Source organism: Schistocerca nitens, chromosome 3 (assembly GCF_023898315.1).
Source record: "Schistocerca nitens isolate TAMUIC-IGC-003100 chromosome 3, iqSchNite1.1, whole genome shotgun sequence".
Classification (NCBI taxonomy): Eukaryota; Metazoa; Arthropoda; class Insecta; order Orthoptera; family Acrididae; genus Schistocerca; species Schistocerca nitens.
Genome location: NC_064616.1, coordinates 506,511,578 through 506,524,386, shown reverse-complemented (window position 1 = coordinate 506,524,386; position 12,809 = coordinate 506,511,578). Strand labels below are relative to the sequence as shown.

General features: G+C 37.1%; 1 protein-coding gene across 4 annotated transcripts in view; it reads left to right on the top strand.

Moving 5' to 3' along the window:
* Positions 1–12,809, top strand: part of LOC126248431 (SPRY domain-containing protein 3-like) — a 177,301-nt gene that overhangs the window by 73,788 nt on the left and 90,704 nt on the right. For all 4 annotated transcript variants that reach the window (XM_049949402.1, XM_049949401.1, XM_049949400.1 and 1 more), the window contains exon 4: positions 6,037–6,186. In XM_049949402.1, coding sequence (XP_049805359.1) covers positions 6,037–6,186 — 150 coding nt within the window. The remainder of the gene's footprint in view (positions 1–6,036; positions 6,187–12,809) is intronic.

The following is a 12,809-nucleotide window of genomic DNA, read 5'->3' as shown; positions in this document are numbered from 1 at the left end:
AGTGGCATGTGTGTGTGATGGACAGTGGTGGCTTACAGAGTTTGAAAGAATAAGTTTGGAAAACAATGATGTTTTTGTGGATTTTTACCACCCTGCTGGCCCAAGAACATCATTCAAGAAATCTACTAGTGACAAAGTTTGGATACCAATGAAAAATGTTTTAAGGAAACTTTCAGTGCTTTAACTTACCATAGCAACTGGGAGGTCTTATTTTATATCACAGTAGCTGTCTGAAGAAATAAGTGTTCTTAACATTTACCACCAGATTTAGGAACAGTCGCATCTCGAAGGATGTTAATTGAAAATATTTATTTTAAGTATGTCAAAATAATATAAATGTTAATTTCAGTGATATTTCCACTTTTTGTACCTTACTTCAATAATAATTGATTATATCCCGCCAATATCACATGTGAATAGGCAACAGCCATAAGATCAGTTGTAGAGTAATGTGAATTATCTGCTCATTTTCAAAAATTCATATATTTGTTCACAATCAGATATCAATGTTGAAATTTTTACAGTACGTTTCTATCAAATAGATGTACAAACTGTGCAAAAATCATATTTTTATATTCAGTCCCACCTGAGATCACTAACCCCAAACTTTACAAAAAATGAAAATTTTCAAATTTCATAAAAAATTAAGGAAACATTTGTAAGTGTTCTTGCTCTATATGAGGCTAGTAGTATATGATATCTAACTATAGGAAAAAAATAGACTCTCATAAATCACTCCTTGTTTGTTATTTTTGGGCCTAAAAAGTGGATTTTTGAACATTTGGATACCAAATTTTGGAGGTTATTTTGACTGGTTATTTTTGAATTTATGATATTTTGTGTAATAGACAATGTTGTAGAGGACACTTTTCTAAAAACAATAATGTCGATTGCAATGTTGTAACTTAACCCAGTGTAGAGATATTCATATATATACTACTCTAAACTGAAACATCGTCGCGCGCTTACAAACGAAAATGGCCGCCATTCAATAAAGGTGAAAGGTAAATTTTTTAAAAAAACTGTTTTGAACTTCTCAATTATAGGGTAATCATATATAAAAAAAATTAAAATATTTAAAAATAGTCAAGCAACCAACTTAATTTTTATTGGACCACTTCATTTGGATTGACCCCCCAGTGATTTTCCCCGGGCTTGGCACTGCAGAACTGTGGGAAATTATCCACTTACGTTTTGCTGGCCCATTTTTGGGCTCCGTGTGGTTGATTGTGATTGATCACTTTTTGCACTTCATGTCTGCGTTGCACACGTCTCAGATCACTATTACTGCTACTATTGCAGTCTTGGAAAAGGTCTTTGCCCCTGCAGCACCCTACACATTTTCGTTTCTGATAACAGACTACTTTGTCCTCCTACGATGTCAAATGGTTTTGTGCCGTTAGTGAGATTCAACACCTTTGCACACACCTTTTCACCCAGCTATAGAAGTGGTGTGAAACACTTTATCGACACATTTAAAACCTATCCCCATAAGCAAATGATGTTATATAGTGCATCTAATGCTTTCTTTGGCTTTCTAGCATCTTACAGGGCCACCCCCATTGAGGGTTACAACCCTCACTGCACAATTTCAGACACACTGCACCCATCATCACCGAGTCCTCTTCCTTCCAAAGTGGGTGCCTCAATGTGGGCCCATCAGTTCAAGTACCCCAGTGTGGATCTGTGGAATGATCTCAGCCCTTCTTGGATTCATGTTGTATTTCATGGCCTCTGCCAACTGACTTTTGCAGTGCCATCAAAACCAACTTCATGTCCACCATTCTAATCAGCAGCCACCTGCTTCTCCGCCCCTGGCAGACCCACTGGCCCCTTGACAACTCTGTCGTCTCCATTCAGCCTTGTCTTGCCACAGTTTTCTGCGTCAGCACCCATATATATCAATCAGCTTGTTACCTTACCTGGTAGCGCTGCTGTTGACTGCACACTAACTTCGCCTTCTGCCCCATTGGTCACAGCTTTGGGAAGGGGGATATAGTTGCGCCACCTGATGTTACCATGGAAACTGAGCAGTTGCTACAGTGTTACTGTCTATCACTGTGGCACTATTACTCAGATGACATTGATCCACAGGCGCGTCCTCTGATGGGGTCATGCTGACTCTGGCATATAAGGCAGCCTAAGACTAGACAAAGCAAGTGTTAACGCAAACAGTAACTTCCTGGTAGAGTAAAACTACATACCAGGCAGGAAACCAAACCTGAACCTTTACCTTCATTACCAATTTACCATCCAAGCCATCTAAGTAACTCCATGGGACACTTAGATAGTTGCCAGTGCCTGTCATCTCCTCCTCCTCCTCATAATACTCACACTAATCAAAACTCTGCAAATATTGTTAGGCAAGTACTGTTGTTACAAAGGATATGATAGAAAATGGCTTGGTCACTGCCTGTGGCTATTTTAGTAATGAAACTCTCTGTCTGTTGTGGTGTGTATACTACAATAGAACTATCACATTATAATATATTTCACTATTTTATACATCTAATAAATGGGAATAATAGCCTGTTATTTCTTTTATAAGACGACTGCTCTAGTGCCTGCTGTTGTTCATACTTTGTACTTGTGTTAATAAATTTTCTCACAAATCCAGTTATAATAAGTAACACTAGCATAATTGTGCCTAAGAAGTAATGTGGTGCTATGATACAGGGTGTGTACAAAGTCCGGGAACACTTTGAACTATTTATTGCACAAGAACCAAACATTGTACATATATCATACATATGTCATTTTGAAGAGAAACCCTGAAAATTTTTTTTCATGTATACCGCCACAGCGTAGTTTGGTAATTTGCCAATGGTCAGCGCTAGTCGCAAACATGGCAAGTTCAGGTGTGGAGCTAGCTTTCTGCGTGCTGTAGTTTGAAATGTTTCATGAGATGGCCTCCCCGATCATCAGATCTCACTCCGTGTGACTTTTTTTCTGTGGGACACATTAAAGATCTGGTGTATGTACCGCCTCTAGCATGTGATGTAGCAGAGCTCCGGGAGAGAATACGGGAAGCGACTGCCACAGTCGACGATGCCATGCTGGGATGGGTATGGCAAGAATTCGATTACTGTATTGATGTCTGCTGGGTCACTCATGGTTCGCATATCGAATGTTTGTAAAAAAACCTTTCAGAGTTTCTCTTCAAACTGTAATATATATGACATCTGTACAATGTTTAGTTCTTGTGCAATAAATAATTCTAAGTGTTCCCGGACTTTATATACACCCTGTAGAAGTAGAGCTTTTTTAAAATAACTTTGTGATTGACAGATGGCAGGCGTGGAAAGTGTTGGTGTTGTCAGCTGGTATGAAGCGTGCCATGTGCTCGTGCATTTAATAGCTGCTGACACACTATGTGTAGATTGTTACTGTCAAATTTTTCTCTTGGGGAGGCAGCAGTGGTAGTAACAATAGTGCTAGTGTTAGTTTACATTTACATAAAAAATACTCTGCAAACCACTGCAAAGTATCTGTCAAAGGATACTTACCATTGTAACAGATATCAGGGTTTCTTTCCATTCCATTCACATCTGGAGCACTGAAAGAATGACTATTTCAGTGTCTGGATTTAGTCTAATTCCGTCTTTCCAGTCCCTACAAAAGCGATTAATTGGGGGCTCTAATATATTCCTAGGTTCCTCATTTAATATTAGTTCTTGAAACTTTGGAAGTGTGCTTTTGTATGATAGTTGATATCTGTCGTCTAGCCCTGCCTGTTTAGGTTTATCCACATTTCAGGGCTATTTACCACTGGCCAAACAAATCCTGTGACAATTTGTGCTGCCCTTCTTTGTGTATACTATATTCAGTATTTTTTGCCAATCCTATTTCGTATGGTCCCACTCAGGCGAGCAGTATTCCAGGGCAAGTCACATTAGTATTTTGTAAGCCTCCTTTGTAGACTGATTCCATTTTCCCAGTATACAAGTAATGAACTGAAGTTTGCCATGTACCACTCAGCCTGCGTAACCGTATAATTTCTTACTCCCACAAATTGCTATACCAGGTATTTATATGAGTTGACTGTTACCAGTTGTGAATTATTTATATTGCAGCACTGTGACACTATTTTTACATATTGTGAAGTAGATAGATTTATACTTCTGAATATTTAAAGCAAGTTGCTAGCCTTTGCACCACTTTGAAAGCTTATCAAGATGATGATGTCGTTATGCAAGGACAAGTTTCATGCAGCTCTCCACGCTAGTCTATTCTGTGCCAGCCTCTTAATTTTGTGTGGAATTACTGCAATGTATATCTATTTGAACAGATTTGTTGTAGTCAAGCCGGGTCTGCCTCTACAGTTTTTATTCCCCCCACCCTACACACACACACACACACACACACACACACACACACACACACACACACACACACACACACACAAAAATCGTTCCATGAAAAAACTGGCAATTCCTTGATGCCTCGGGATGTGTCCTATCAACTGACCCTTTCTTGTAGTCAAGTTGTGTTATAAATTTCTTTTCTACCTAATTCTGTTCAGTACTTCATCATTACCTATCCCATCTACTCATGTGATCTGTAGCATTCCTCCGTAGCACCACATTTCAAAACCTTCTATTCGCATCTTTTGCGAAGTGTTTACCATCCACATTTCACTCCAACACAAGCCCACATGCCAGACAAATATATTAAGAAAAGATATCTTGACACTAAATTTTGTATTCGAAGTTATTAAAGTTTTCATTTTCAGATATACTTTCCGTGATTTTGCCAGTGTGCATTTTATGTGCCCAAATAGCAAAACTGGTCTACTACTTTTAGTGTTCATTTTTCTAATGCCCTCAGCATCACCTGATTTAATTCATTTAAATTCCATTATACTTGTTTTACTTTTGTTGATGTTTGTCTTATAACTGGTGATGGAGGAAAATCATTTTATTTTATGACCTGTTTCATTATTAGCTTCTGATATTGTCATTTTAAATGTATCATTTACTTTACATGTACTTATTGGAAAAAAATAGAAACATTTATGTTAAACTTACAAAATCTAATCAACTCTGCAACCATACACTTGAAAGTTTTTCAAAAGAAAACATTGTTACAGCTTCATAGTTTTATTCTGAGATGTGATTCTTACAATCTGTCAGCACTTCACTGTAGAATGAAAACAGTTGCCACGAATCTATGTTTGAGCACTCCAGAGAAATTGTCTTTAGCACAACACCAGAAATTTGACATTGTCTACATTTCCTGTTGGCGTGGAAAGTTGTTTTCCACTAAATTATGAAGGGATTTGTATCCCTTCATAATTTCTTTGTACCTGAGGAGGTATATATTACAGAATTTTTGTGTGTCAGCATTAATAGTGTTCGTCATTATGATCATATGGTTGAAATAAAAATGTCAAGCTGTGCTCACAGATGAACATGGATATATGTTCATAAGAGTTGTTATGTAGTTTGAAGGTACAACACAATGTGTTTCAGGGTTTTTTTATTTGTGAAGTATCTGTCTCTGTTTTTCTAAAAAAGCTTGCTAATTTCATCACCGAAAGTCCCTTTTCCTACAATAATGAAACTGTTTAGGGTGGAATAGAAGTAATTCTTTTGTCTGTGAACATCACATTTGCCAATATTTTTGTACAATAAATCGTACAAAAAATGTCATGTTTTGGAGAGGACTTTAATGCAGAGTATCAGTGAAAATGTGTATTTTTGTAATCTGCAAGTTTAAATAATAAAGACAGCACTTGAGCTTCAGAAGTATTTAAGTCACATGGCACCTTCTCGATTTTGCTTCTATAAATTGGTCACAACACAGGATATGTGACTTCTACCGTCAATGGATTGAATGATTTGTAGAACATTCTGAGCATTGTATACGGCTTGGCGACTGTGTTAGGATTTAGTGTCATGTATCTGTGTCACTTCAAAGTGTAGTGCAGCTTTCAATAAAAAGTTACTTGGTCTGCCATAATAATGTGGAAGTCCTCTTTATTGCTTATCCATCAGTGAACATGTTTATGTATGTTACACTTAATCCTCTTTGCAGGTTTTGGAGTACACTGGACGGGGTAAAAGCATAATTGACGTGGGCTTGGCCCAAGCCAGAGCTCCACTGACTACAACAAATCACTATTTTGAAATTGAAATTATAGATCCCGGAGAAAATTGCTATATAGCGATTGGATTGACCAGGAGGGTATGGCCATAATTTTCATGGAGCTTTCATTGTTTCAAACATTTTTATGAGTTACTGGCTTGAAAAAGGAACTAATTTAACTCTAGATCTATAGTTCTGTAGTATTTTAATTCGGGTGGTGCTTTGTCCTTTGACAGAAGTATTTTGTTCTTTGGTACAGTTTTCTGTCATTTTATGTGTTTAACTGGTTGCGCTTACCAGTAGCAGTTTGCAAGGAAATCTATTGGGATCCATTTCTTTAATCTGTTCTTAAATTTTTGTGTGGGTAATGTCACTGTTCACAGAAAACTAGTCATCCTGTGAGCCTGGGAATTTATGTTTGGTTGTTGTGAATCTAATACTTGTCTTATACTCCTGCATGTTATTAACCCTTTCAGACCTGGTGGTCACAATTGTGTACATAAAATTTGTTCACTAATATTTTGCTGACAAGAAATGTCAGGTGCATCCAAACTCACTGTGCACATTTGTGTATGTTTCTTTTAGCCATGCTCCAGCAGCTGCTGCTCTCTTGTGAGCAGTCTGTGAATCACATAGTAAAGTGGTGTTCTGGTGTTGTCTCTCGGTGGGAAGCCATTACCCGTTGACTTTATTGCTATAATAGTCACGTTGTGGGTTTTGTTAATGAATGTTTTATGTGGTTTCTTTCTTTTGGAAACCTTAGACATTCTTTCAGTGGAAGTTTCAGCAATTTCATTCAGTTCATATTTGTGTTATGTATCAAGTAAGTTTAATGTACACATTTGTGTACAACAGGTCCTTAATGGTGTATATTAGGAAACGTAACCTAAAATGTGCCTCAGCTGTATTTGCATGGCTATGGTAGTTATATGTGGTATTTTTTTCAATAATTTCAGTACAAGTGACAAGGAGGAGAATAACTGACCTGTACATATGATTTTATTTTATATTGCTGGCTTTTGACTTACAAATATGGATAAGGAATATCTTTCTCTGGAGAAAGATTGAGACTTGATTATGGACATAATTGAAAATGGTGACGTTTCTGACATTAGTTTGAGTGGAGATAAGGATGATAGTGTACCACTTATTGAAAGGCAAGCTCCACAAATAGTGAAATGTGTTGGAGCAGATAAAGTGGGCGTGAATGATGTGTGTAGAGGTGATGGACGCTGAAATGAATTTTTCTATACAATGAAAACAACCCAGAATTGAATAGCCTGTGTGGCAACATGTTGGTGACACCTAAAGAATCCATAAAATGGAAATGCAAGCCTCTAAGTACCATGGCAGAAACATACAAAGCTCCAAATTTTGAAGAATCTGTCTTGTGTTCTCCAATACAGTACTTCAAAAGATGGTTTTTTCACTAGCATGGCAGCACATACTAATATTTACACATTACAAGGCAAATCCTCATTCAAGCAGACAACTCCTCAAGAACTACAAGTGTTATTTGGTTTGCATATATTGACTGGCACTTTGAAATTTCCCAGATTACGAACGTATTGGGATACAATTCCAAAGGTAAATGTGTGTTGGGAAAACATGTCACGAGACAGATTTTTAGAATTACGAACAAATTTACACTTGGTGAACAATCTGAAGAAGCCACCTGTAAATAAAGATAAATTTTACAAAGTCAGGCTAATTTACACAGCCATTCGAAAACGCTGCAGTGAACTTACTATAGAAGAGAATGTTTGTGTGGATGAAGGAAGTATTCCTTTCACTAGGAAGTTTTCTGCAAAGCAGTATGTCAAGGGGAAACCAAGTCCATGGGGAATCAAAGTCTTCATGCTGTGTGTTCTGAAATCTCAAGGCATCAGTGCAGCAGGCACTGTCCGTCAAAATAGATTTGGAAAGAACTTGCCTTTTTCAGATGATAAAACAATAATGAAACAAACCAGAGGTTACTGTGAAGAAATCACTAGTGCTGATGCCATTACCATGTGTAAATGGTTAGACAAAAGGCCAGTTGCATTGTGTTCAAACATTGTTGGTAAAGGCTCAGTGGATGAAGTTAAGCATTGGGACAAAAAGCACCATAAATATGTGAAAGTAGAAAGACCTAAAATAATGAGAAGATATAATCATGCAATGGGTGGTGTGGATCTATTTGATCAATTGATAAGCTACTGCAGAGTTTTCATCAGATCTCGAAAATGGCCTTTGCGTATGATTTTTCATGCTGTTGACTGTGCTATCGTGCAAAGTTGGTTGGAATACAGATGAGATGCAGACAACCTGTCTATCCCAGAGAAGAAGCAAATGTGCCTTCTTTCCTTTCGTATCAGGGTAGCAGATGGATTGATACTGTGCCAGAAGAAAGTGACTAAAGAAGTCTGATGAAGGACTGGGTCAGACATGAGAGTCATACCAAAAAAACAGGAGAATTATGACCAACTACAGAGATACAGTTTGATTCCATTGACCATTTGCATTTGCATGATGTAGGAACTCCAAGTAGCTGCAAATTTCCAAAATGTACAGGGCGTTCTAGAATTCAGTGCAGAAAATGTAAAGTACGTTTGTGTCTCCAAAAGGACAGAAATTGTTTTTTGCAGTTTCATAGTAAACCTCAAAATCAGTGTATTGACCATTGTTGTTTAAATAACTGTAATTTGGAATTATTTTTATTGTTTCTTCTATTTTAAAGTGAAATAAAGAGTGGCGTACTTGATCCATTCTATTAACCTTCTTAATGTATGACATGAAGCTCGAGACCTGATGAACACAATTGTGTACATTAAATATGTAGAAAACTAGAGATCATATGAAATTTTCTCTTAGAAAAATGTTGTCAGGGGACTCACCTGAATGTAAAAATCATGTCAGACTTTTTTTTATAAGTGAATAAAAAATCAGGTCTGAAAGGGTTAATAAAACCTTAAATAGACTGACAAACTGTCCTTAAGTTTATGATCCACGAAATAATTATTTTCATATGGTCCAGATTTCTGACCATTTGTATATCTTTTTTCTTTCTTTTTAGTACGACAGTATTGCTATTAACACAGCACTCACAGTGAGTTAGCTTCCACACAAAAAGTTGAGTGCTGATATCGATATTGCACTCGTGGACTTCATAACACCACCAGAAAAAGATTGTAACTAAATTTAAAAGTAAAATTTAGTATTAAGATTATTATAGATGTGTCAAATAACTTAGGTCACATGAACACCACTTCCAATAATAAATTAGATTCTTTTGACATTCACTTTCTCTTCCTTAGTAGACCAATGACATAAGACATGGACATTTTATGTGTGCAACAATACCACATTAGTCTAACAGAACAAGTTACCATTATAGACATTGTAGAGTTTGTGCAATCTGAATTATTTCACTTAATAAGCTTTAATTGATGGATGGGCAATAGATTCCCCATTATCACCTATGTCAGTAGACATGTGTATGGGGAAATTTGAAACAAAGCTTCTTATATTTGAATTTCTGTTAAAATGTATTATGTACTGTCACAGGTGTGGTGTGTGTGTGTGTGGGTGGGTGGGGGGGGGGTAAGAGGGAGGGGGGGGGGGGGAATGACTAGGCACACCAAGCTTTCTCAAAAAGATGAATAAATAACATTCAGTTCAATGTGGATATAGACACAATCAATAATTTCCTGGATATTCACAAAAGATATTACTAATTCAAAACCTACTTTTTCTGTCTCATGTATACTACCTTTCTCAGAGCATCCTTTCTGGCGTGAAAATGCCAGATTTCTCTTCATGATCCAGCATATCTTTGAGGTCAAAATTTGTGAGAAAAATTTTTGTCGGGAGGTACATATTGCAAAGAGATTAGTCCAAAACTTATGATTGAATATTCTAAATTAGTTACCTAAAAGTATTAGTAAATAACTTCAAACTATTGACTGATTATTCTTTAGGGGCTCTTCAAATCTCACGATGTGTTCTCAAGTTTCAGCCATGTGGCTCCAAGATTATGTATGTTATGCAGACACAGTGTATGACCACAGTAGGCACAGAAGGTGGCATTTGGATATTCATTTTATCTTTTCTTCTATTAAATTTTGGAATCAGTTAATTCATTTGAACAAGGCCTGTGCTTGGCTCACAGGGGAAGAACCTGGTTTTATGAGGACAGGTACAGTGCTGATTGTCCTGTACAGGCATGTGCTGGTACTAGCCACTAAACAGGAATGACCACATGTGCGTAGAATACATACAATACATAGAATGGGTAAGATATTCCCCATTACAAGATACCGACCAGTAGCCTTTGTAGCTAGATGGTGGGGCTGCCACCTTTAGGCATCCGTGCACACCTGTTTTTCTTTAGGGGTTATCAAAATGGTTCAAATGGCTCTGAGCACTGTGGGACTTGACATCTGAGGTCATCAGTCCACTAGAACTTAGAACTACTTAAACCTAACTAACCTAAGGACATCACACACATCCATGCCTGATGCAGGATTCGAACCTGCGACCGTAGCGGCCGTGTGGTTCCAGACTGAAACGCCTAGAACCGGTCGGCCACACCGGCCGGCCTAGGGGTTATCATCTCCCATTGTTGCCTTCACAGAACCATGGATCCATCTCTCCAGGTTTTGTGGGGTTCCAAAATTATAGACAAGTGATGAGGAAAACGTGGAAACTGTGGTTAGTGATGAGCATGTTGATCTCATATCAATGGAAGAACTAAAGGTTGTGTTAAAAACATCCAAAAATAGAAAATCTCCAGGGGAATACAACCTCAATGTGGAATTATTTAAATACGCTTCATAATCATTACTCATAAAACTACTGAATTTTGTAAATACTCGTTGGAAATACGGAAATGTACCAGAGGGCTGGTAAATAGCAGTTGTTACCCCATTATTTAAAAATGGGAATTGCAGAAATTGTGTCAATTATCAATGTATTAGCCTTCTGAACTCTGGATACGAGATATATGCATAACTAATAATAGACTAACGTTACTTTTGGAGACATTTCTTACTCAAGAACAGAATGGGTTTTGGAAGGGAAGCTCTTGCTTAGACAGTGTTATCACAGTCTACCAAATTATTGAAAACCACAGAGAATACAGCCATCTGACATACATAGCCTTCATTGACTATGGAAAAGCTTTTGATAAAGTTAAAGAGTTAGATTATTGGAAATTTCAGAAAAGAATAGTATACCCCAGCATGTAATAAATGTAATTCAACCCAAGTATATACACAACAAAATCAAAGTACAAAAAGGAAGCCCATTCGTGAGAAACAACTGTTAAGGAGTGAGATAAGGGTGTCTTTTATCACCCACATTATTTAATATGTACATAAATGATGTCATAAAGACATGGCAGAATACAGTGGTGCACCATTATAAGCTTAATAATAAAGTTATATATACACTCCTGTTTGAAGATGATCAAGTAATTTTGGTGGACTCAGAAGGTAAATTACAGAGAGCAATTTGGTCCTTGCACAAAGTAACAAATGACTATAACATAACAAAATCTACAGATAAAAATAAGATAATGGCATTCCATGGCAAGGAGCATTTAAGAGCAAAAATAATACCTGATGATAAACAGCTAGAGCAGATAAAACTTTTAAATACCTGGGATAGGAGGTATCGTATACCAAACACAATCATCAAGAAAACAAGTTGCAAAAATTCAAGCAGAAGGTAGGTACTATAAATTAGAAAAGAGACAGTACTAAAATTTTATGTGATGGCAGTGCCAGTTCTAGTGTGTGGCTCAAACACTTGAACTCTAACTGCCTGTCAAAGGAGTAGGATTGGGGCAGCAGACATGAGACTCCTAAGACAACTAGCTGGTTAAAAACTCATAGACCATATAAAAAATAGAGAAATATGGAATGAACTGGGTGTCAAAATCATATTTCAGAAAATAGAGGAGTAAAGAAAAAAAAATGGCATGAACACATTCAAAGAATGTCAGAATTAATACCTAAATTAACATATAAACATACACCTCAAGTGAAAAGGAATGTTGGGCACCCTAAGAAGACATGGAAATATCACTAGATTCTACTTGAAACTGGAACATGCAAGGATGCCTTAACCAAAATTAGATATTATGATGATGCTGGGCAGGCAACGCTCTGGGAAAAAGGGCAGGGAAAGGGGGGGGGGGGGTCATAAATACCTTCCAAGAGATATGCTGCCACATGCTCTGTAAAGTAAAGTATTTATTGGACTGTATTGTGCCTAGAACAATGTGTACAGAAAGCTTGCTATTGGTGGAACTGAGGATTTAACAACTCAGTTGTGTTTTTCGTCTGTTTCTGCAAACAGTGAGATTTGTAGTTTGTTCTTCCACATGTAATGCATAATCCTTGTGACATTGTATTGAACCTGCTCATGAATCACGAAGCTTTTGTACAACAGGGAGAGAGCAATGTAGTGTGAATAACAAATATGACCAAATATTGAGTGAACTTACATGTTATTCCTGGATGTTTGCAGTAATAATTTTTGGACTGGCAACTCATGGGTTTTAAGTGAACACTGTTTGTTAGCTTGAATGCGAAATACAAAGGTAATGCTGCATGGGGAAAAAAAAAAAAACTTGTCATGTACCAAGAACTGCACAGATTAGGCCAGACTTGACAGTAGGAATTTGTGACTTTTTAAACTTAATAATGTAACACAGTTGAAATTTTAAGTTCCTGCAC